This window comes from Leptonychotes weddellii, chromosome 13 (genome assembly GCF_054177405.1).
Source record: "Leptonychotes weddellii isolate Sample4059 chromosome 13, ASM5417740v2, whole genome shotgun sequence".
In the NCBI taxonomy this organism is placed as follows: domain Eukaryota; kingdom Metazoa; phylum Chordata; class Mammalia; order Carnivora; family Phocidae; genus Leptonychotes; species Leptonychotes weddellii.
Genome location: NC_138381.1, coordinates 66729766 through 66752392, shown reverse-complemented (window position 1 = coordinate 66752392; position 22627 = coordinate 66729766). Strand labels below are relative to the sequence as shown.

The 22627-nt window shown below is 45.4% G+C and overlaps 3 protein-coding genes across 14 annotated transcripts in view; 1 reads left to right on the top strand and 2 right to left on the bottom strand.

Moving 5' to 3' along the window:
* The window catches only part of LOC115942523 (uncharacterized), a 38694-nt gene extending 25866 nt beyond the window's left edge, over positions 1-12828 (bottom strand). For 10 of the 12 annotated variants that reach the window (XM_081802036.1, XM_081802037.1, XM_081802035.1 and 7 more), the window contains exons 1-3: positions 12641-12828; positions 7282-9930; positions 6324-6412 (exon numbers count right to left, since the gene is read on the bottom strand). In XM_081802036.1, coding sequence (XP_081658162.1) covers positions 6324-6390 — 67 coding nt within the window. In that variant the 5' untranslated portion in view covers positions 6391-6412; positions 7282-9930; positions 12641-12828. The remainder of the gene's footprint in view (positions 1-6323; positions 6413-7281; positions 9931-12640) is intronic. The other 2 variants (XM_081802032.1, XM_081802033.1) reach the window with 2 other exon arrangements.
* On the top strand, positions 12737-18031 carry LOC115942518 (uncharacterized). Its single transcript, XM_081802043.1, has 2 exons — positions 12737-13058; positions 16728-18031. Exons 1-2 carry the CDS (start codon positions 12752-12754, stop codon positions 16811-16813), a joined length of 393 nt encoding a protein of 130 aa, XP_081658169.1. The 5' UTR covers positions 12737-12751; the 3' UTR covers positions 16814-18031.
* Positions 18032-20358: 2327 nt separating this feature from the next.
* Positions 20359-22627, bottom strand: part of ANKRD13A (ankyrin repeat domain 13A) — a 32147-nt gene continuing 29878 nt past the window's right edge. The window contains exon 15 of the mRNA XM_081800948.1: positions 20359-22405. Coding sequence (XP_081657074.1) covers positions 22210-22405 — 196 coding nt within the window. The 3' untranslated portion in view covers positions 20359-22209. The remainder of the gene's footprint in view (positions 22406-22627) is intronic.

Here is a 22627-nt window from a genome sequence, read left to right as displayed (position 1 = left end):
CAAATCCAGTCTCTAGACACTCCTCATCCTTCTCTAGACTCTGCAGTGGCAGGGAAACAAGTCCCACCTCCTTTGAGAGGGTCCCCTCTGGGGAGCCTGTGTGGCTCGGTGGGTTGTTTCTGACCTCAGCTCAGGTCATGATTTCAGGGTCCTGGGATTGAGGCCAGCCTCTGTTTCTGCACTCAGCTTGGTGCCTGCTTATCCCTCATCTCTTACCCCCAACCCACCACTCCTGCTCCCTGGCTCTCTCTCAAACAAAATCTTTTTTTAAAAAATCAGGGAATATACAAAGGACACATATAAAGGGCCCCCTCCATACCCACACCCTGGAGAAGCTCCCCGTCATGACTCTCCCTAAGGATCACCCAGACCTGCTTTTGCATTTATCTCTCATCTGCTGTATACTATTTTGCATATGATAATAAGCAACCTTTTATTGTGAGACTAGATTCAAATCTAGGCACAACATTCTGTTGCGTTTAATCACACAACCTTGGGGCGCCTGGGTGGCTCAGTCGTTAAGTGTCTGCCTTCGGCTAGGGCATGATCCCAGGGTCCTGGGATTGAGCCCCGCATCGGGCTCCCTGCTCCGCAGGAAGCCTGCTTCTCCCTTACCCACTCCCCCTGCTTGTGTTCCCTCTCTCGCTCTGTCAAATAAATGAATAAAATCTTTAAAAAAAATAATAATCACACATCCTTTGTTAGGAAGCTCATCAATTGTTGACAATTTGTAAATAATGAAATCCTATCATTGAACACCAAACACCATGATTAATTATATGCTGTGCTTCTTCTAGTCTTGCTTTGCGATGTTATGTGTATATATTCATTAAGCACGGCAGCTCTCCACGCTTGCACTTACTAGCCAACAACGGGAGAGCTCTTTAAGGAGCAAAGGCCCCCACTGGAGCATGGACATTTCCTGACCCAGCTGGACAAGTGTGTCAAAACAAGGATGATGGACACCAGGCTGTCACGAGTGTTTGAGTTCTTATTGGTCTCTGTCCCTAAAGTGTGTAGTTCATGGCATTCAAGCATTTTTTAGGGCTCATGGGGAGAATGTTATCAAATATCCTACACTATGTCGCCGATTCTTTTTTCTTTTTTTTAAGGAGGCACCATGCCCAACATGACCCTGAGATCAAGAGTCAAATGCTGCCTTGACTGAGCCAGCCAGGCACTGCCCATTATGCTCCTGATTCTTATTGTATTTGTGCCATGCCCTGAAGAGTGACCATGCCCTGACACTGATTGGCCAGGCTCTCTAACTTAGCTCTACAAGAGAATGGCAATGAGGGCAGTGGACGGAAGGCTAATCATGAACTGGTTCTTTAAGTCTTATTTTTCATTGTCCCAGGAGTGTCCCTAGGCTCACAGGATTTCTGCATTACTAGGGCTTACTCATACTGACAATGCCATCAAGTACCATTAAAGGGTCTCCTCGATTCTGACCAGAATGAGATCAGGGGCCGAGGAGTAGGCCAGCATTAAAGCAGAGTTTGACTGGTTTGCCCTAGATGGTGCCTCCAAAGCCTCAGAATCTTTGAACTGACCACAATCACGTCTCTGAACTGACCACAACCGTGGCTTTGAACTGACCAGGCTTTCTATGTCCTTTTCATATTAATGACTCTGGCAAGATCTGTACTTCTATGGCTCAAGAGCTTCCCTGGGCTATGTGACTTCTGAGATTACCTCATAATGATAAACAGTGTTTGGGATTTCCCTTAGCTCAGGGAATTCCTGACATACACACAGATGTTAAAGCTCCTTTGCACAGTAACTAATGATCCTACAACTGAGTGATAACTGCAGTTCAGATCAGTAGTTAGAGCATGAGCACTAGGAGGACAGGCCTGGGTTCATATCTTGGCTCCTTTACATAGGAGTTCATGAACCTGGCCACATTCATCTCTGTGCCTCCATTCCTCCACCTGGGGAATAGGGAGAGTAAACAAAACATTGAATATGTGTGTGATGAGCACTGAATGAATTAACGCATGTCACGTGGTCAGGAAGGTTAATTAGAGGTCTTGTCTGAGATCTCACACTTTCACAAGTTCCAGAGCAGAATTCAAATATTGGAGACCATTGCCCTGTGACACACAGCTGCTTTGCCTAAATACAAGCATTTTACCCTAACACAATTTAGTTTGGGCAGAATCAGAGACATTAAAAAAAAAAAAAGCTACTGCTGACTCCCTGAATCCACTCTCTGGGGCCCTTGATCAAAAATATCCATGACTGTTCTCTAGAATGTTCCAGTTGCCTGACTCATGGTCAGCAGATCAAATGAGATGAATCGCAGTGTACAGTAAGGGAGGGTCACTATTACAAAGTCTTGGTTTTAAAACATGTGAAACAATGCCATCTTGCATTATTTATTCCTCACACAAATAGAAGTGCCTCCAAACAAAATATGAGTTCCTGAGACCCTTGTCAACTCATCGAAAAAAACCATAGCTGAGCTTTTGGAAAGAGATCTGGAGGAAAGCTCAGGAGAACTAAGAAACACATTACATTCAAACCACTTTAATGAAGACTCGTTCTGCTTTCAAGCTACAATCCTATGTGCAAACGTGTGCAATTATCCATATATATACAAAGTTTGTGTCTCTACTCATGTGCCTACACCACCTATTTTTCTTTGTGCCTTACTAACAATCTATGTGCTTGGATATTGATCACTCATTAACTCGATTCATTAACCATTTACCCATCTTTCAGCATTGTTGAAAGACTGGCTATTCATTGGGTAACTGAGAAAAAAAGTCATTCTATTTTCACCACGCTTACCTCTGGGGAGCTGAATGGGATGGCTGGTAGCACATCACTGATAGCTCTAGAAAATGTAATTTTGGATAACACCCACAGTAGACATGGAAACGTGTATTTGGGGGTCATAAATGGAAACGCAGACTCTCATATTCTTAGGATCTCTTTGGGGCAACAATTTATATGAATGAACCAACGTGTCCCCAAAATACTGAAATCCATACCCATTTTGGGAGAAACGGTATAAGGAAGACATTGTAAAACATGGAGGAAACAATGATAAATAACCTCCATATCAACCTTTCTGGGTTCACTCTAAATTTCAGAAATAATAATATGAATCTATAATTTGGGACATTTAAAAAAACTTAAATGAAAACAGACATTGCCATATTTTCCCCCCATGAGACCCGAGTGGTGACAAGTGAGGGGTGCAAGATATACTAGGAAGTAGGACATTTTTCTCAATGGAGGACAAAAACCAAGACAGCTAGCTTGGTAGAATAACCAGAAATAGAAATCAAGGAATAAAGCAAAACTATAAAACATGTGTATAACTCTGGATGACAAGTGGGAGAGAGGAAAGTTTCAATGACGAGAAAAATAGTTTGGAAAGAGTTAACTATCTGGTTAGTAGCAAAGAGCATTCAGAAGATCTTTACGAACATACCACAACAGCAGCAGGAATTGAGATTGCCCATCTTCGGAGATGCTCCGTTCAGAGAGAGCAACACACATCAACGGGGTTGAAGTGCTCAGCTCAAACAGTGACAGTTGGAAAGGATAGCAGAGGTGCATCTCCCGTCACCATGGCGACGGTGTCATCATAGACCTTTCAGAGTCAATGCAGCTGCACGGTGGCCGACTGCTGCTGTCTAGACAGGTGCCTGTCTTCCCAGACAAGGGTGGCACGTGAGAGTAAACACTTGGTTTCAAAAGTTGAATCCCAGTCTCACACATTATCACTCAGTTTTTGAAAATAAATGACACGAGGGGAGATGCCCTGCCACCCAAATAGAGTCACTAGCCAAACTTCAGGTGAAGAGGGTAAAAGAAAAACATATTGAGAATAAACAGAGGTCCCATTCTTGATTTCAAACACCATCCCTACCGATTTCTACCATCCTGAGTCACCAGACATTTCTAGAACAAAGTTTAAAATGGGTCCCAGAGGAAATAAAAACCAGTGTTAACAGAAATTTCATTTTTCAAAGTTGTATTTCTCTAAGCATATACTAATGAAATTATGTCATTTGCTCACCGGCTATATATATTACATGATTTTTCTCGGTGTGTAGCTAAAACTAGGTACTTAGCATCTGCATTCGGCTCAGGTCACGATCCCAGCATCCTAGGATCAAGTCCCATGTCTGGCTCCTTGCTCAACGGGGAGCCTGCTTCTCCCTCTGCCTGCCGCTTCCCCTGCTTGTGCTCTCTCTCTCTTCAACAAATAAATAAAATCTTCAAATAATAATAATATTTTAGTAACATTGTATGGTGACAGATGGTGACTACATTCATCATGGTGAACACAGTAATGCATAGAATTATCAAATCAATATGTTGTGCACCTAAAACTAGTAACATTACATGTATATTAATTATACTGGATATATCTCAATTATACTTCATAATAAAAAAAGAAAAAATATAAGATGATGAATTGGCAGCCTAGTTCCCAATTTACACTAGTGCTCAGAAACATTTGCTAAAAGCAAGATTTCAAATTAACCATTGTCTTGATACTGGAGTAGAAAGAATAAAAACTGGAAAAGACCATGAGCTGGCGATCTCTCTTGCTCCTAAATTCCATCAGCTGCTCACTAACCCTAGCATCTGGATGTGCTGCTGAGATCAGAGAAGCCAAACCAGGGCTCAAAGCTTGAGTCAGTCTGCCGAATTCCTGTCCCCTGGTGGAGTAAGATATACTCTGGGACCTGAGCTCAAGGAATGAATAAGGCAGAGAGAACAGGCAGGTCTCCATTACCGCACTTCTAATCCTGACCCGCCCTCCCGCTAGATGTCCAGGCCATTCAAACAGGCAGCGCCTCTTTCTCTTTGGACTGACTGTACCAAATTACTGGACTCCTGGAGGACCTAAATCAAGCCTAGCTCTGCAGACATGAGACACATGGCATTTTCAGTCTTTTTGTCGTCATATACAAACTGACACACATAAATACAAATTCACATCCTTATTATAATGAACCTGACAGTCTGGATGGAGGCTAAGCATACAGCTGACCCAGCATTGAGTTCTAGGTCTGGGAAATACTCGCCATGCATGAGCATCATCTCATTTAGCCTTTGCAACAACCCTACAAGGCAGAATATCTGTTATCACATCCATTTTACAGAATAGGGACCTGAAGCCCATGGAGGTTAAGTCACACTGCTAGAAAGAAGTGAAGTGACAACTTGACCCCAAGAGTATTGGCTCAAGAATCTATGCTTGGATGTCCACAATAGCCAAACTATGGAAAGAGCCAAGATGCCCATCAACAGATGAATGGATAAAGAAGATGTGGTATAGATATACACAATGGAATATTATGCAGCCATCAAAAAAACCCAAACTCTTGCCATTTGCAATGACGTGGATGGAACTAGGGGGTATTGTGCTAAGCGAAATAAGTCAATCAGAGAAAGACATGTATCATATGATCTCACTGATATGAGGAATTCTTAATCTCAGGAAACAAACTGAGGGTTGCTGGAGTGGTGGGGGGTGAGAGGGATGGGGTGGCTGGGTGATGGACACTGGGGAGGATATGCGCTATGGTGAGCGTTGTGAATTATGTAAGACTGATGAATCTCAGACCTGTAGCTCTGAAACAAATAATACATTATATGTTAAAAAAAAAATAAAGGAGATAGTAGGAAGGGAAAAATGAAGGGGGAGAATCGGAGGGGAGGATGAACCATGAGAGACCATGGACTCTGAGAAACAAACGGAGGGTTTTAGAGGGGAGGGGGGTGGGGGGATGGGTTAGCCCAGTGATGGGTATTAAGGAGGGCACCTATTGCATGGAGCACTGGGTGTTATATGCAAACAATGAATCATGGAACACTACATCAGAAACTAATGATGGAATGTATGATGACTAGCATAATAAAATAAAATTAAAAAAAAAAAGGAATCTATGCTTGGAACCACCTCATTCTACTTTTGCCTGGAGTAGTTCAGGGTACAGAGAGAGGAAAATAAACAGACTTTCCAAATGGAAAGTTAGAAGCATGTGGTAAGGAAAATGATGGGGTCGTGGCAGCTTTCCAGACCCTAGAAATGTACAGAGAGAAAACTGTGGCTTCAAGTCACATAATCCAAGAGTGATGCAATCACTTGTCAATTCTGTTGTTTTGCAAATGTCTCATTTAACTCCTTCAAATCTAGAGTTAGGTGTGTCCTTCAATCCCCAGGTCAGTGGAAGTGTGGATACTTAGGGTCTTGAGGCAAAGACAAGTACCTGTCACAGCCCCCAAGGAAATACTGAGAATCCAGCAAATCTAAGTATCAGGGTAATTTCTTCAAGGATCCTTTATCCCACCTTGCCCTCTCCCTGGGCAGCAGCCTTTCCACACGAATTGCAGAACATAGAGATCATTCTTTATCATCAAACGAACTCATGTTTGTTTCCTGTTGATTGGAAGAAAAAGTGTTTGGTGACAGATTCCAAATGGTTTACTTGTTGGAGTTAGTTCCTGAGTCTTAACACAAACTTTGAAAGGGCATTATAGCAAAAAAAAAAAAAAAAAAAAAAGAAGAAGGTTCATTTGCACAGAAAACTCCCTGGCGAGGGACACAAGTCTCTGGAATACAGTGGTGACTTGGTGTCCTCAAACAAACAAAATATGTAACTTTAGAAGCGCTCAAAGTAGGTGTACTCGGATTGGCAGAAGGCAAAAGCTGCCAGAGTTGATGGTTTTAAAATATTAACAGAGCTAAATTTCACCCTGTCTCAGGACACAAGAGCATAAACATGATTCTGTTTGAGGAAAATAAAAAAGGCAACCTTAATCAACAACAGAAGGGACAAATGGTACAGGAGACCCTTGCTTCTCTGCTCTAAATATAGCTGAAAAATATACAGTTTGCAGCTGTATTTTAAATATATAACTTTTCTGGAAGCCAGTCCCCCTGTCATCATCTGACACTCCACTTCTGCCGGAGTTTTAACATTTTCAAAACGTACTCTTCAATGCCCACGTAAGAAAAATAGTCTAAAGGACATGAAGGCCATATGGGGATTCCTGTTGGACGACCACGCGCACTGAGATGAACTGCACCAGTCGGAGGGAGGAGGCGAAGAGTGCAGATGGTTGTGTTAGCTGACCCGACAGGTCAGCCACTGAGACAGCCATTCCATTTGCTAAGATAACCGGAGTACTTCTTCTTCCCCTCAGGCTTCTCTGCATCCACCACGTGTCAGGACCCCTTTGGGTGAAAATCACAGCCACCCAACTCAACGAACAAGCTGAAGCAAAAAATGAAATCGATTGGCTTACGTGACTGCATGACTGCACGTGAATTCTCATGACTGCAAAATCTAGCCCAGGAGTCGCGGCCGGATGCTCAGTGTCATCAGACTTCCACCGTTTCCATCACCGTGGTCCTCTCAGATTTCTTTTCTTCCGGGTTGACTCCATCGTCCCAACAGAGGCCCCAAATGGCCTTTAACAACTCAGGCAAACAAAACAAAACAAACCCAAAAAAACCATCCGAGTCACATGCTCCAGGTTCTGAACCAATCACTGTAGCCAGAGGGATGGCTGATGCTGATTGGTCACAGCTGGGTCATGTGCTCACTGGTGGCGCTAGGAAAGAGGTGTATTACCCTATAAACCTGGAAGGATGGGTGATTCCCCACGAGTCCCCTGCAATAATTGGAAGGTGGGGAATAGAGTCTGGGCAGGCAAAAACAGAATTCATTCTATCTTCACTATGGGATATCCCGAGCCTTCTTGAACATCTCAGTGGAATCACCTCAAACATGGACACGACCCCCCTTCTTTATTGCCCAAGATGCCCCTATTTTGCATTACTGTGAATAATCCCTGCCATGGTCTGAATGTTTGTGTCCCCTTAAATCCATATACTGAAATCTTAACCCTCAATGTGATGGCATTAGGGGGTGGGGCCTTGGGAGGTGATTAGGTTATGAAGGTGGAGCCCTCACAAATGGGATTATAAAAGAGATCCCACAGAGGCGCCTGGGTGGCTCAGTCGGTTGGGCGACTGCCTTCAGCTCAGGTCATGATCCCAGAGTCCTGGGATCAAGCCCCACACTGGGCTCTCTGCTTGGCCGGGAGTCTGATTCTCCCTCTCCCTCTGCCCTGCTTGTGCTCTCCCTGTCTCTCAAATAAATAAATAGAACCTTTTAAAAAATTAAATTAAATTTTAAAAAAGAGAGATCCCACAGAGTTCCCTTGTCCCTCCCACCATGACAAAGCAAGAAGGCAGCAGCTATGAACAAGGAACGTGGCTCTCACCAGAAAATGACCATGATGCCCTAACAGCACTCCATCTGGTCTCAGGGGGTAACTTGCCTCAAGTGAACACATTCCTTACTTGCTGACCTAAGGCCCTTGACCTGTAACAGAACTAACTGCCTTGCTTTGAGATTTGCAGGCCGCTCACCTTAAGGAATGAAGAACCAGAACTTTCCCAGGCCACAGAGGCCAGCAAGTCTGTTTGAAGCCACCTTGGCTTTCTGATCAGCCTAGCAAGGGTCATGAGTTTGGGCCCTGCATTGGGCTCCACGGTGGGCATGAAGCCTATTTAAAAAAAAAAGAATTGTTGAATTGTGATATTATGCAATGAAACTAATATAACACTGTAGGTTAAGTATATTGGAATTAAAAAATAAATATAAATTTTTAAAAAACTGGTGCCTCCCAGTACAAATCAAAACCACAATGATATACGACTTTAAAACTACTAGGATGGGGGTGCCTGGGTGACTCTGTCATTTGAGCGTTGGACTCTTGATTTCAGCTCGGGTAGTGATCTCAGGGTTGTGGGATCGAGCTCCATGTTGGGTGTAGAGATTACCTAAATAAATAAAACTTAAAAAAAGAAATATATATAATGGAATATTATCCAGCCACACAAAGGAATGAAACTTTGAAATATGTGATCCTATGAATGGACCTTGAAAACATTATTTGGTGAAATGAGCCAGACACAGAAGGACAAATATTAGATGATTCTATTTACATGAGGTACCCAGAAGAGTTAAGTTCATAGGGACAGAAAGTAGAATAGAGTGCCTGGGGGAAGGTAGACCAGAGAGTTATTGTCTAATGGGTAGAGCGTTTTAGTGGAAGATGATGAATACGTTTTGGATATAGATAACAGTAATGGTAATTATACAACATTATTAATGTATTTAATGCCACTGAATTGTACATTTATGAATGGTAAAAATGATAAATATTATGTTATGTATATTTAACCACAATATTAATTAGTTGATCGACTGGTTAATTGGCAACTCCCAAAATTTTGTCATTTTTGCTTTTGTTGATGTTTTACAGGAAAAAACTATAACTAGAAATGTACTACCTGAAATGTAGGGACTTGGATATCACAGATAAACACTACAGTCTGTGATCGTGCAAGTATTCATTACACAAGCATTACTGAGCACCTACTGTGTGCAAAGCACACACCACGTTAGGAACTTGGGGAAGAAGGGTACAAAAACAAATGAGTTTCAGATTGTACTCTGAAGGTAGAATGGTCAGATTTAGCAAATAAAAACACAGGATTGCCCAGTTATGTTTGAATTTCAGGTAAACAACAAATATGATATCCCATGCAATGTTAGGAATGTCCTTTTACTAAATGTTATTCATGGTTTATGTGAAATTAAAATTAAACGAATGTCCTGCACCCTTGATGGAAGAAATTTATAGTCCAGTTAGAGAAATAAGACATTCACAAGTCACCAGAAAACAAAGTACAATAAGCTGAGCATCTGTAGGTCAAGGGTGGGCCCCCTGGGTGGCTCAGTTGGTTAAGCGTCTACCTTCAGCTCAGGTCATGATCCCAGGGTCCTGGGGTCAAGTCCTGTGTCGGGCTCTTTGCTCAGTGGGGAGTCTGCTTCTTCCTCTCCCTCTGCCTGCCACTCTCCCTGCTTGTGTTCTCTCTCTCTGTCAAATAGATAAAGTCTTTTTTTAAAAAGTCAAGGGCTGTGAGAATTTGGAGGTAGAAATTATTATATTTAATTGTAAATGGTCTGCTATTTTAGTAATATACAAATATATGTGAAGTTACTAAGTGGAGAAAACAGGCTATTTTCAATACTTTCATCGTTTTTCTTCCTCCCCTCGCCTTTTTGCTTACTCTACATTGTTGCTCCACATCCACCCGCCAGACATTTGAGAAAACGTTCCTGTTTCCAGGACTGTTCCAGGCGCCAGGGGCAGATTGGTGATTGTCCTGCCTTCATGGGGTTCACAGTTTGGTAGGGAAGACAGGCAACAACGGGGAAAGGTCAGAGAACAGAATCACTTGCGATAGCAATGACAACAATAGGAGAAGGTGGGCTGAGTGTGGAGGCTGTGTCGGGGGCTCCAGAAAGGGCATTCTGAAGAATGGACACTTGGGCGGAGGCCTCAGTGGTGTACAGCTGCCTGCCAGGCACATGTCCCAGGGAAAAGCATTGCAGGCAAAGGGAACAGTAAAAATCCTGAAGCAGAAACAAAAACGAGGCCAAAGAGCCTGGGGCGTAATTACACACGGTACATTCTCATTAAACAATTGTTTATTCTCTTTTTTTCCCCCTAATCCTTTTATTGAAGGGTGTGTATGTTTAAACCGAAATGGTTAAATGATAGGCAGCCAAAGAAAGAAAATAAAGCTAGGCATTGCAATAATCCACAAACTATTAGATAGACTACAATGATTTTTAGGGTCCATTTTAAGCCCACTTTTCTAAGACATATTTTCCAGACTAATAACAGATTAATCCAAAATAACAGAACACTTCCAGAATAATCTCAATCACTTATAATGTATCATGTCATTTACATGCATTATCTCATTCAATCGTCTACCAATGCAGAAGCAAATGCTCTTATCATCCCCATTTTATAGATGCAGACAGAGACCCAGAGAGGTGATCTAGTGGTCAGCAAGACTGAGATTGGAGGCCTTGTCACTATGCTGTACTACTTCCTTCTTTTTTTAAGATTTTATTTTTTTATTTGAGAGAGAGAGAGCACAAGCCGGGAAGAGGGAGAAGCAGGCTCCTTGCCAAGCAGAGAGCCCAACACGGGGCTCGATCCCAGAACCCCGGGATCATGACCTGAGCTGAAGGCTGATGCTTAACCAACTGAGCCATCCAGATGCCCCGGCTTCTTTCTACTTTTGAAGACAGCAGGAACCCACGGATATTAGGATGCGCTGATTGACCCACCAAGAAAAATGAGTCAGGTCCCTGATCTTGGCTAAAGAGAAGTTTTCTCCTTCCTTCTTTGTTGCATGCCCTCCATTCCAGCAGTTCCCAGGCAGATCTCCACGAAAGAACTCTGCCAGCCTAATGGCAATATTCCTTTCAGATGCCTAAACTCAGTATTACTGTTGTTGATTATTATTGTATTGTATTACTATTGTATTGTATTACTATTATATTGTATTACTATTGTTGATTATTATTGTTATTATTTCTTCTTATGTCATCTATCACAATTTTGAATTAAGTAATTCTGTGTGATTGTTGAATATCTGTCTTTCTAACTAGCATGAAAGTTACATGAGATCAGGGGAGTGAGAGGCATCTATTATATATTTTTTTAAATAAATTAAGACAGTCCCCTTTGGGACCTCCTGTTAAGGTTTAAAAAAACAATCAGATATTTGACCAGCAAAATTGCATTTACTTGGGATTAATAGAGATTGCAATTCAGGACCTGCAAGCTATGGCAAAACCATAGACAAGTTCAACAAACAAAGGAGAGGGACTTATTTTATGGCAAAGAAGGAGGAAGTTCGGAGAGGTTGTTTTGAAGGAAAGTCCATTGGAGAAAAGCAAGAATTAAGGGGTTGTCTGGGTTGCAGGGGTTGTCAATTTCTTGTAGGAGATGGAATGTGCATCTTTTCCTGCTGGGCCCTGTAATTGATGATTCTTTCCTGTTGAGGATTCTTGGGTTGGATCTGTAATTGACAATCCTTCCTATAGCTGACATTGAGTGCTGTTACTGTCCCTTCCAGCCTCCCCTTCTAGCATGCGAAGTCCACATTGACAAGGCTTCTCTTTATTTTCACAAGCTAGGACCATATCGAGAGTTGAGAGAATGTTTTTCCATCTCTTTGCATCACACATACATTGTGAGGGAAACAGTGTTAACCCCGCTATAAATTAAGCCTTAAAAATGAGGTGTAGCCTTAAGCCAAACACTTAGCTAAGCTCTGTTTGCTCATTTATTCAGCAACCCTTTACTGCACCTATTATGTTATCATTCTAGGCTCTGGGACAGAGCAGTGAGCAAGAACGAAAACACTGCCTTGGGGGACCTTACATTCTAGGGAGGATAGCAGGTACTCCGAAAATAACCAAGTGTACACTAATTGTATAAGGTAAATGGGGATGAGTTAAGAGGGATGGGGGATGAAAGAGGGAACAAGGGTAGGGAGAGTGTATGTATTTTGAGCGAGTGGGAGGGTTGCAATTTTAGAAAAGGATGTCCAGGTAAGGGCTTTCTGAGAAGGTGGCATTTATCAAATGGCAATACAGTGTCTATTTCTTGGGCCTGTAGCGAAGATCTAATAAGAAAATACAAGGATTCATTAAAAAATCTTCGATAGGCCCAAAAACGGACCCAAAAGCCCTGTATGGAAAGAGGCCCGCCTGGTACTCACAAAAAGGGAAACGTTGGTCACGGCGGAATGGTGATCGAGATGGACGTTTGCCCCAGACGGACCGGTGATCCCGCTAAAAATTGGCCCGGGCGGAAACGTTGGCCAAGGGGAATGTCAATCCCGGAGGAACCTCGCGCGACAGGGCAACACTCTGCCCGGGCGTATGGTTACCCTGGCAACGCCCACGCCGGGTGGGCGGAGGCAGCGGCGGAAGGAGTCACGGGGGCGGGGACGGAGGCGGCGCTTTTGGCGGAAGTGCGCTCTCCGCCGCTGCGGCAGGGAAAGATGTCGCGTTTTGTGTGCTGGTGGCTGTTCTTCGCACTGGGCAGCCTCCTGGCGCGGCAGGCGGAGGCCCCGAGCCCCGTGGAGCCGCCGGAGCGGAGTCGTCCGTACGCCGTGCTGCGTGGGCAGAACCTGGGTGAGCGGCCGCGGGCCGGCTGGCGGCGGGTGCACGGGACGTGGGGGAGGAGGGGACGTGGGGGAGGAGGGGACGTGGGGGGCCGGGGGTGCAGGTGCGGCCGGCCTGAGCCCGTCCCACTCCACGGCAGGCCTGGTGCGAGATAGGCTCCGCTTGTGTCCTGCTTGCGCGAATGAGTTGGGAGTCGGGCTCCGTCTTTGGCTGCGTGGGCCCGGGCTAGGCAACAAGGGTAGCTTAATGGGAAAGCTGAGAATTGCAGCCCCGTTTTCCGAATGAAAATGAAACTCAGAGAGGTGAAGTTATTTGCCTACGTTTGCACAGCTAGGATAGCGGTGGGAGCCAGTACTGGTACCCCCCCCCCACTCTGCTTTTCGAAAGTTCTCGTTATGCCCTTTCACTCTTAGGAAAGACCCAAGTTAGTATCTGTTTTCGCTAACCTAAAGAAATCCGAAGAGGATTTTTCCTTTTTACAAAAAATGGCAAAAAGTGAAAAGAGCGCTCAGCAGTTTTTTTTAGCACTGCACACCCCGAGCAGCGAGAGTGGCACCACCAAACTCCGTCCCCGGAACTACACTCAGCGTCTTAGCATCATGCCCCTATGGCTTTGAAACGTGTCTGTGAGTATCTGTGCGTGTTCTCGATTTATTTTGTGTATCCCTTAGCTAAAATGTGTCTCAGGGTGTCAGAAAAGCCTAAGACAGGTTATTTTTGGGGTCTGGGAAGCTCAGAATTTTTTCCATGTAAATTAATGGTAACTTTTTTCGCTTTATGCCGTGTCTGCTTACTAAAGGTTTCATGGGCACAGGACTTTCAGAGAACATAGGAAACCAGCACTGGAACCTAGGTTTTGTGGAGCTTGAAACATACTTTTTGGGAGGAGCTCTCCAAGACATATAAATACACGCCTAGGTACATATGGTGTACGTGGGCCATGGAAGGGGTCCTGGAGCTTAGAGCTTGACAAGATTCACAGTCACTCCTTCCCTTCTGCCAAAGCCCTTTCTTTCCACTACACATCAGTGATGCATCTGTATCTCTGTGCTGTGTAGTATCATTTTTGGATTCTCTTGACACTACATGAATTCCTGTATTGAATTTATGTATTGGCCACTTATTGTGTACCTAGCACCCTGCTGAGTGGTTTCCACATGTTCTGCTGCTTAGTCCTTTGGAGCAGAGTTTCTCCACCTGGGTACTGTGACATGGTGGACCTGATGGTTCTTTGTGGGGGAGGTGAGGCACACTCCTGAGCACTGTAAGATGTTGGGTGGCATTCCCAGCCTTTACCCACTAGGCGCCAGTAGCACACCTGACTCCCAGTCTAGATAATCAGAATCTCTCCGGAAATTACCAGCTGTCCACTGGGGGCAAAATCCTCCTGGTTGAGAACCACTACTGTACAATAATACTATTCAAAGAGTGGTCTGCAGACCAGTGGAGTCTCCAAACTATCTGCAAAGAGAGGACTACAGAAATACAGTGTTTAGGAATTTAACAATTTGACCCTGTTGAAACATCCAAGCAAGTAGAGACCAGTCCTAGGTGTCCCTGGACTGACATGTTTCATAGGTAGAAGGAGCTGCTTACTAGTCATGAACATAGTCATATAACATACAAGTTATAAAAACTAGTCCTTTACCACAGGACTAGTTTGGAAAACACTACCCTAAACAATCCTGTGCAGTGGGTGTTTTTGTCTCCTTTCGGAGGAGGAAACAGAGAGATTGTGTAACTTATTTGAGAACACATAGCCTGTCAGTGTAGATGGGAGCCCAGACAGTTTGACCCCAAACCCTGGATTCTTGACCACTGTGCCATCTGTGTTGCCTGTTTTGGTCATAACAGCTTTCATTTATCGTCTGCATGTTCTATGTCTGCACTTTCTTGAGTGCTTTTCATAGGCTACCACAGTTGGGTTTCAGGAAACCCTCTTGAGGTGGGTTTCACTTGCCACATTTTATAGCTGTAGGAAACGAAGCTCAGCAATGGGAAGTGACCAGTAAGCAAGGGCCTAAATAGTCTTAGGTTCTGCCTGAGCCTACCGTTCAGGCAACTAATAACTATGTGCAAAGTGCAGGAGAGATAAAAAAGATGAAGAATGGGAGAATTCATCAAGCCCCAAATGGATAGCTATCCAAATGGACATTATGTACCTAACAACCCATGATTTTAAACCTTTTCAAATGCCTTTTGAGATTCCATTCTCCACTTCCAGCCCCCTGCATTCCTGCTTTGGTGGGGGGTGGGGGTGGGGTTGTTTTGTTTTTGAGAGTCCTTTCAGAATGTCAAATTCAAGAAAATGGTTTAAATGGAGTAAGGCTACTTGAGGTCCAGTTGCAGTGAGAACCTTAGAAATTTGTGGAATTCAAGACTTTGAAAATAAGAGCAAGTATTTAGGTAACAAGGCCTGTTTTGAGATAGGACATTTAGCTTATATGGGTAGTAGGTTGTCTTTGTCACCCACATTCTTTCTTCCCCTTCCTCACCGAAAGAAGTGTTTCTATGTGGTCATTGTTTAAATAACTGGGTTCCATGTGGGGGCATTTTGTAGGGGTCACAAATACACCCAGATTACGGATTTACATAAAACTGTGGTCAAATCTTGTTTTTTTCAGTAGCCACACTGGAGAACAGCCATGGTTAGGCTCCCACTGGAACCTGGGCTGGGCCCACATCCTTACAAACAGATGTACACTTGCTTGGTAAAGGTAACATTTGGAACTGTCGTAAGAGCTCTGAGGTAGTCACACAAATGGGATTGCCCTTCCCTTCAATGGGTTGTTGGTTACATGAAAGCCTTAGGTCTAGTCCTATACCGGAGCTCAACCTGAGTGATCAGTTGGGGGCCCCATTTCTCACCTGAGCACCCTGGAGATTTTAGACGTGAAATTGACTCCAAAATGGAATAGGTTTGTGAAGTTAGTTCATTGCTTCTTGGGTCAGAAGGCCTTTGTCTCTTCTAGAGATTGAAATGCTTTACTCTTTTGTTCATCTCCAGTTTTTACGAATGGCTTTAAAAACATTGGGCTCCCTGCTTCTGTTCTTGTCCCCTACAATCGGATGGTTCTCCGTACAGCCAGAAGGATCTGTTTTCCCAACTGAATCAGATCATGTCACTCTTTGCCTTCGGCCCTCCCTTTAAACCTACAGTAAACCCATGCTGCCTTCATGGGCACGAGGCCCTGCATGAACTAGCTGCAGCCTTGCTCTCTGGCTTCATTTCCTGCCTTGCTTCTTCCCCCCTCAGCCATGCTTGCCTCTTTCTGTTCATTGGTTTTCTGGGCTTGTCTGGCTCCGAGGGCTTGCTTTTGCTGACCCTCGGGCCACAGTGCTCTCCCTGCAGATCTTCATGGGGCTGGCTTCCTCCTTTCATTGCGGTCCCAGCTTGCGTGTCACCTCCTCAGTTGCTTTCTCTACTGCCCTACCTACTGTTACCCCCCAGGCCCCTGCCCCCGTCACTGTCACATTTCTTCAGGCCCTGTGAGCTGCTCTTACTTGATTACGTTTCCTCCCCTGAAACATCCCAAGAGAGAATCTGTTGGTGGCTGTTTCCCACACACCCGGCACAGTGCCTGGCACTGAGTGGCACTTGACAAATCATCATCAAAGAATGGATGAATGACAGAACGTGGAGCTGCCATTAGGAGGTAACCTGTTTTCCTTTTGCAGTGTTGATGGGAACCATTTTCAGCATCCTGCTGGTGACCATGATCCTTATGGCACTTTGTGTCTACAAGCCCATTCGGCGTCGGTGACAGCCAAGCGAAGAAGTTCTTCCACGAGTATTGGGGAAAAGAATAAATTGTGTTGCACATGGGTCATTGGAGAAGTTGGAATCAGAGCTTTGCCACTTGGAAATGACCTTCAGTCTGGACAGTTGGTAAATGTGAAATGATTTGGAAAAAACATCTGGCAGTTATTTTTTCCTAATGCTGTAATGTAAATAACAGAGTCTGCTTTTGGTGTTTCTTTGTATATCTGGCTGCACTTAACACTTGTTACAAGTAAGACCTGAAGCTCCAAGTTTCAGTATAAAGATGGGAAAACAGTTAACTATGCGAGTGGTGGGAAAACCACACTGGAAAGGACTAATCCTGAATGTTTGAAAATATTCATAGGGGGAATACTTAACATGTAGACATTCCGTCCTTGAGAACCATTTGACCACAGTGGGGTTAAGAATCACGTCTGTGTTTAGTTAGATTGCGTTGGCCTGGACTGCCCTGGTTGCAGAGCAGTGTCGGCTCTAGGGAACATAGACCGTCACTCCTCATGCCACATCGGGCTCTGCACTTGCGTGCCCCCCTCCCCTGAATTCGGGGTCACATCAGCTAGGCCTGTGACCAGGAGCAGCCTGGGGCTGCAAGGCTCGGAGTTGGGCTGGAAATGTTACTGGTTGGCCCATCTGAAAAAGAGCTCCATCCTGCTGAAGCACATGGATCTCCCTGAGGCTGCACGCAAGCCTTTCCAGCCCCTGGCCTCAAACTTGTGGCAGCTTTTCAGATGTGGAATCTAAAAGAAACCCAGCAGGAGCTCTTTTTAGCCCTGGGTGGGCAGGTCCTCAACCCACAGAAGTGTGTGTTCATGGTAGGAGGCCAAGTGGCGGGTGGATGTGTGTTAACACAGATTTCATCTCAACCTTGAAAATGCTGCTATTTTGCATTGTTGAACTGGATTTTTTTTTTCCTATTGAAAAGATACTTTTGTACTTACAAAGTGGTTATCAGTATTTATTTTAAAGGTGCTAGGCTTAATTTTCTTTGTTATTAAACTGAAATGCTTGTCTTGTATTCCAGTCACTGCACTGATGTGTTTTAACAACCCACACCGAATGTGAAATAACTAATGTGGGATACTGTAACTGTTGGACTTAAGGATTTTGTGTGTAACCCTAACATTGAGCCATTGAAACGTTCACCGTTCTGTGCTTTTGGGCAAAGTGTCAATTAAAATTAAAGTAAAATCTTACATGCTGTTTGACTCCTAGTGATTATTTTCGAAGCGTCTAAAGTACAGGTGTGTGTTCGCATCTGATCTACTCAGGGAAGCGCCGTGAAGTTGCATTCTAAAATTTATATGTGAAGTAAGACAGTTGCCGCAAGACAAGGTATTATTTCGGGAGACTGAGCCACAAGTCATCTCTCAGGCCGGGCCAGGGGTCTGAAGACCTGGATTTGTGTCCCTGCTTCTGCAGAGCCTCGGTTTTTTCCATCTGCGAAGTGGTGCTGTACACACTTTATCTTTCTTAATTATGATGAAGATCAAACACCGTGAAACCAGTACCAACAAGGGTGGGGTCACCACCTTTGGCCTGTCCCATAAAAAAACAGGGTTATTGATGGACTGCAGGGAGAAGCAGGTGGGATTCTGAAAGGCTGGCACTGACAGCTAAGTCCCAGGAGGGTGCATCCCCACCTCATCTGGAACGCCATATTTTGATACACTGCCTAAAAAATTGGCATTTTTAGGATTTTAGAGGGAAACAGTAAAAGCTTGGTAGGCCCATTAACCAACCTTATAAACTGCCATTTGCTCAGTAATCACTAGGCAGCTTACATAGAATCATGTTCCAGTTTTCTGAAACAACCTTGCAATAGTTACTCCATGTACAAATCCAAAACCCAGCCTACGTCTTCATTCCAACAATACCATCTGTTCAGCATGAGATTTCAAGCAAAAGGCGGACAGAGTAATCTTTGTAGAAAGCAGCTTATTACAGAGATGAGTAAGGATACAAACCTCAATTCTGGGAGAGAGAGAGAACACAGAACTCTACTGAAAACTTTTATGCACCAGGACTGACCACTAGTACTTTTCAAGTGGCATTATTTCCTTTACCTGTGTCTCTGGGAATACGGGGTGGGGAGGCAGCCTAAGCCTCCTAAATCGAACTGTGCTCAGAATACCTACCGTGTACCCAAATGAACGTATTCACTTCATTTATACCAATCATAAAAATGATTAATCTTAATCTTAACTTTAAAATAGAGATTAATAAATATGTAAGTGCTGCTTGGGATTTGGGGTCTCTGGAAGTCTTATTAATACTACATTTTTTTCAGCTGGACCTCAATCTGAAATCCACACATTTCCAGACGTGGGCCTAGTTTGGACTTTGAACCCCATCACTTAACTGCACTGCGAATCTTCCCGTGAGGCGGCTGTCCTGCAGCCCGTTTTCTTTGACGTCTTCGGCATTCAGCAGGAAACCCGTGGGTACAGTGAGTCAGTCTCTCTCTCCGGTCATTATGTGGAGCAGACTTCGCTTCCTTGAGAGGCAGACACCTCACGTTACATACGGTGTGTCGAGCTTGCTCATGGAGCAGAATGTCTAAAGCACTTTGTTATACTTAGTTCCTGGCACTGTCTTCCATGCAGAAGTGGCTCAGTTTCCTGATGGTATTGAACTACCTAAGCTTTAGTGAACCTAAAGGTGAAGAAACTATTAGTTTTTTCATTAAGTAATCCACAGGTATTGCGTCCCTTGGCCTAAGGCGATGGAGTTTTCTTCATAGTGCCCCACTGGCTCAGAGTATTTTCTACTTTCCCCTAAAGCAAAGCAGCTCCTTCACATCTTCCTGGAAATACCAAGACCTTGTTTCTGGAGCCCAAATGTTTTTCACTGGTCACTGCCTCCGTTTGTGTTTTTATGTGTTGGTTTTTTGTTTTTTTTTTTAAGATTTTATTCATTTGAGAGAGAAACAGAGAGCACAAGCAGGGGGTTAGGGCAGGGGGAGAGGAAGAAGCAAGTTCCCCGCTGAGCAAGGAGCCTGATGTAGGGACTCGGTCCCAGGACCCTGGAATCATGACCTGGACCGGAGGCAGCCGCTTACCCGACTGAGCCACCCAGGTGCCCACGCCCCCGTTTTTTAATACCAACGTAATTGGGTGTAGGCTAAATCTGGAAGCCCAAATTATTACCTTACCTTCTAAGAGCAGCCTCACCGAGCACTTCAGCCTCAGAGGGGAGCATCTTCAGTCCCATGAGCGACCTGATGTTGGCGCGGCTTCCCGGACTCCACAAGAGCCAGCCCACCTCCTGCAGGACCACCACAGTGTCTCCCGGCAGCCCCAGCGCTGGCCAGCTCTCAGTTTCCGTGTGAAACGAGTAGCAGGGGGGCGTGCGGACTGTACGACCCTGGGTGGGCAGGCTGAGAGGAGCAGGTCGCCTTTGAAACGGACGCCGAGTGTCGCGAGGCACTGCCCTGTCCCAGTCACACACGAAACAGGAAGTGTGGGGACATTGAGCCACTGGAGAAACCACGTGGAAAGGAAAAAAAGACCCAAAGGCTGGCTAGGCTACTGTACGAGCACCCTGTCGGGAAGCAGTCTTTATTGGCATTTTCAGAGAGCGAGCACATAGATGGAAAACGCTGCAACTGACTGACACAAGGATCGGGCCCTTTTTAACTGACTTCCTGGGGAGTCGTCTTCCTCAGGAGGCAGGACCGTGGAATGCAAACACCGATGTTACTGTGATTCACCCCAGTAAGCGATGCGGCCGGACCGCGGCCCTTCCCAGCACGAGTCCTCGCTCGGGGCGAACGCGGAGCCAACAGAACGCCGGGCTGCGTGTCTGCACCCCGCGGGACGCCGCGGTACCCTGGCCTCGTGTGCGCCGCAGGAGGAGTTCGGGTGGGACCGTGACCGAGACGGCTGGCGGTTGTGGGCCATCCAAAGCACGGGGCTCTGTGACCAAGAGCAACGCTAAGTGCAGCGTAGTTTCGGTCTCTCCCCCCATCCTGAAAGCAGCGCAGCAGAGGGGAGACGAACGCAGAGCTGAGGAGGCCATTGTGACCGGGTTATGTCAGTGCAGCCTGTGGGGACGAAGAGACAGGCCAGAGTGCGGCCCCCTCAGCTCTCCTCCCCGGGGTTCTTCTGTGTGGTGTGCGGTGCTTCTTTACAGAAGGGTCAGATCAACTGGTTAAACTACTAAAGGTATCCAAAAAAGGCCTGAGAAAATCTGGTGAAAATGTATACCCTTGTATTGCTACTGATGGGAGTAGTTGTTTTTCTATCTTTTAAAAATAATAAAAAGATTCTGTTACAAAATATATTTATCCAGAAAGATGTTGATTTGAACTCTAAAAAGCAATGCGGAATCCTCATTTTCCCTTTTGAATGCGGAGCTATTGAGCTCCGCTCGTAGCTCCCTTCCGAACTGCAAGGCCACCCCTTCCTCTCTAGTGAGCCTAGGCCTGGAGTGGGGTCTCCCTTGACCTCCCCATGGCAGTCTGTCCCTAGGGAGGGCGCGGAATACACTTGGTTTGGTTCTGTGCTGTCCGATGTTTTGGCCAGCTTGCCCCCTTCAAGAACAAGCCTCAGGCTCTCCTCACTGCTCCTTTGGGGCCAGGATTAGCTGCCTTGGATTTAGCCTAGAGGATCCTGCTCTCAAAGGAAATGCCTTTAGAAATTCAAATCAGACCCCTCAGCGTGGAGTGAGGTGGTTTGAAACTACTGGTAATTTTTAAGGCTAAGGCAACATCCGTGGTCATTTGTATATCCTAATGTGATGCTGCAAATAGTTAAGCCTAATCTAAAACATAGCGTTTATATGTCTCCTCTTGAACTCTGGCTGGGGGTGGGAGGGATGGAATAAGGTGGAGATGGAGGAGGAGCAGGGATAGTGTCCTAGAAATCCTGTATAAAGGTAAAAACAAACAAGTAGATCGGCACAGATTATCCATTTCTTTGGTGAACTGTGAAGATGTGTCTCATAAATTCTCATAAACCACGCTCTACAAAGGCTGCTGCTGTCATAATATAAAAGCACCCTGACTCTGCAGTAACTTGTTTTGTTATCACTCCTTGATAAAAATTAATCTACAAACTTGCGGGGATTGGGGTTTTTGTCTAAAGCTGGTAGTAAAAATGTGACCTGCAAGCCAACACAGCCAATGGAAAGTGCCAATGCTGTCTTCCCCTTAGCCTGGAGATGGGGCCTGCGGGTCCCCAGCCCCTACCCGGGGCGGGCGGGGGTTGTCAGGGATGGACCTGGGAGCCCCTGGTCTGGCACCTCTGTGGAAAGGAAGGGCAGCTGCTGTGGGCCGCATCCATGTGAGGTGCAGTCCCTCAGCCCCGGGGCACTGGCGATGCCGCACTTGAGTGCAGCCCAGAACCTCTGCTTTGTGCAGCCCGTGAGCAGGAAGGTCTATTTCTCCGTGAGAGACAGCTGTAAGACTTGCTGGAGCTCCTCCTCCTCCTCCCGGAGCCGGAGCTCCCGCTCCTCCAGCTCTTTGGCAGAGAGCTCCATGGCCAGCTGCAAGTCGCTATCAAAACGGCTCGTCTCACTCGAGGCGCCGGGGCCCAGGCCTTCTGAGCTGGTGAGGAGGCTCTCCTGGATGGCCCTGTGCGGGGGAAAAGAGGCAGAAAAAAGAAACCGATGACCAGCATCATCAGGGCGGCGGCAGCATCTACATTTAACTGCCTCCCGAGAGCACAGCATGCCGCGCACTTTATACGCGCCCCATGGGCACGTTGCCATTCAATCCCCTGTAACCCTGGAGACGCGGGTGCTGTGTACACGTGAGAAACCTGAGGCTCAGACAGGCGAACAAAGCTGCCCAGGA

Bases quoted from the DNA above. Each gene is read 5' to 3' on its own strand.
- LOC115942518 (XM_081802043.1), top strand. From the start codon at position 12,752: ATGTCAATCCCGGAGGAACCTCGCGCGACAGGGCAACACTCTGCCCGG. The intron at 13,059-16,727 runs GTGAGCGGCCGC...TTCCTTTTGCAG, and splicing joins GCTGCGTGGGCAGAACCTGG to TGTTGATGGGAACCATTTTC.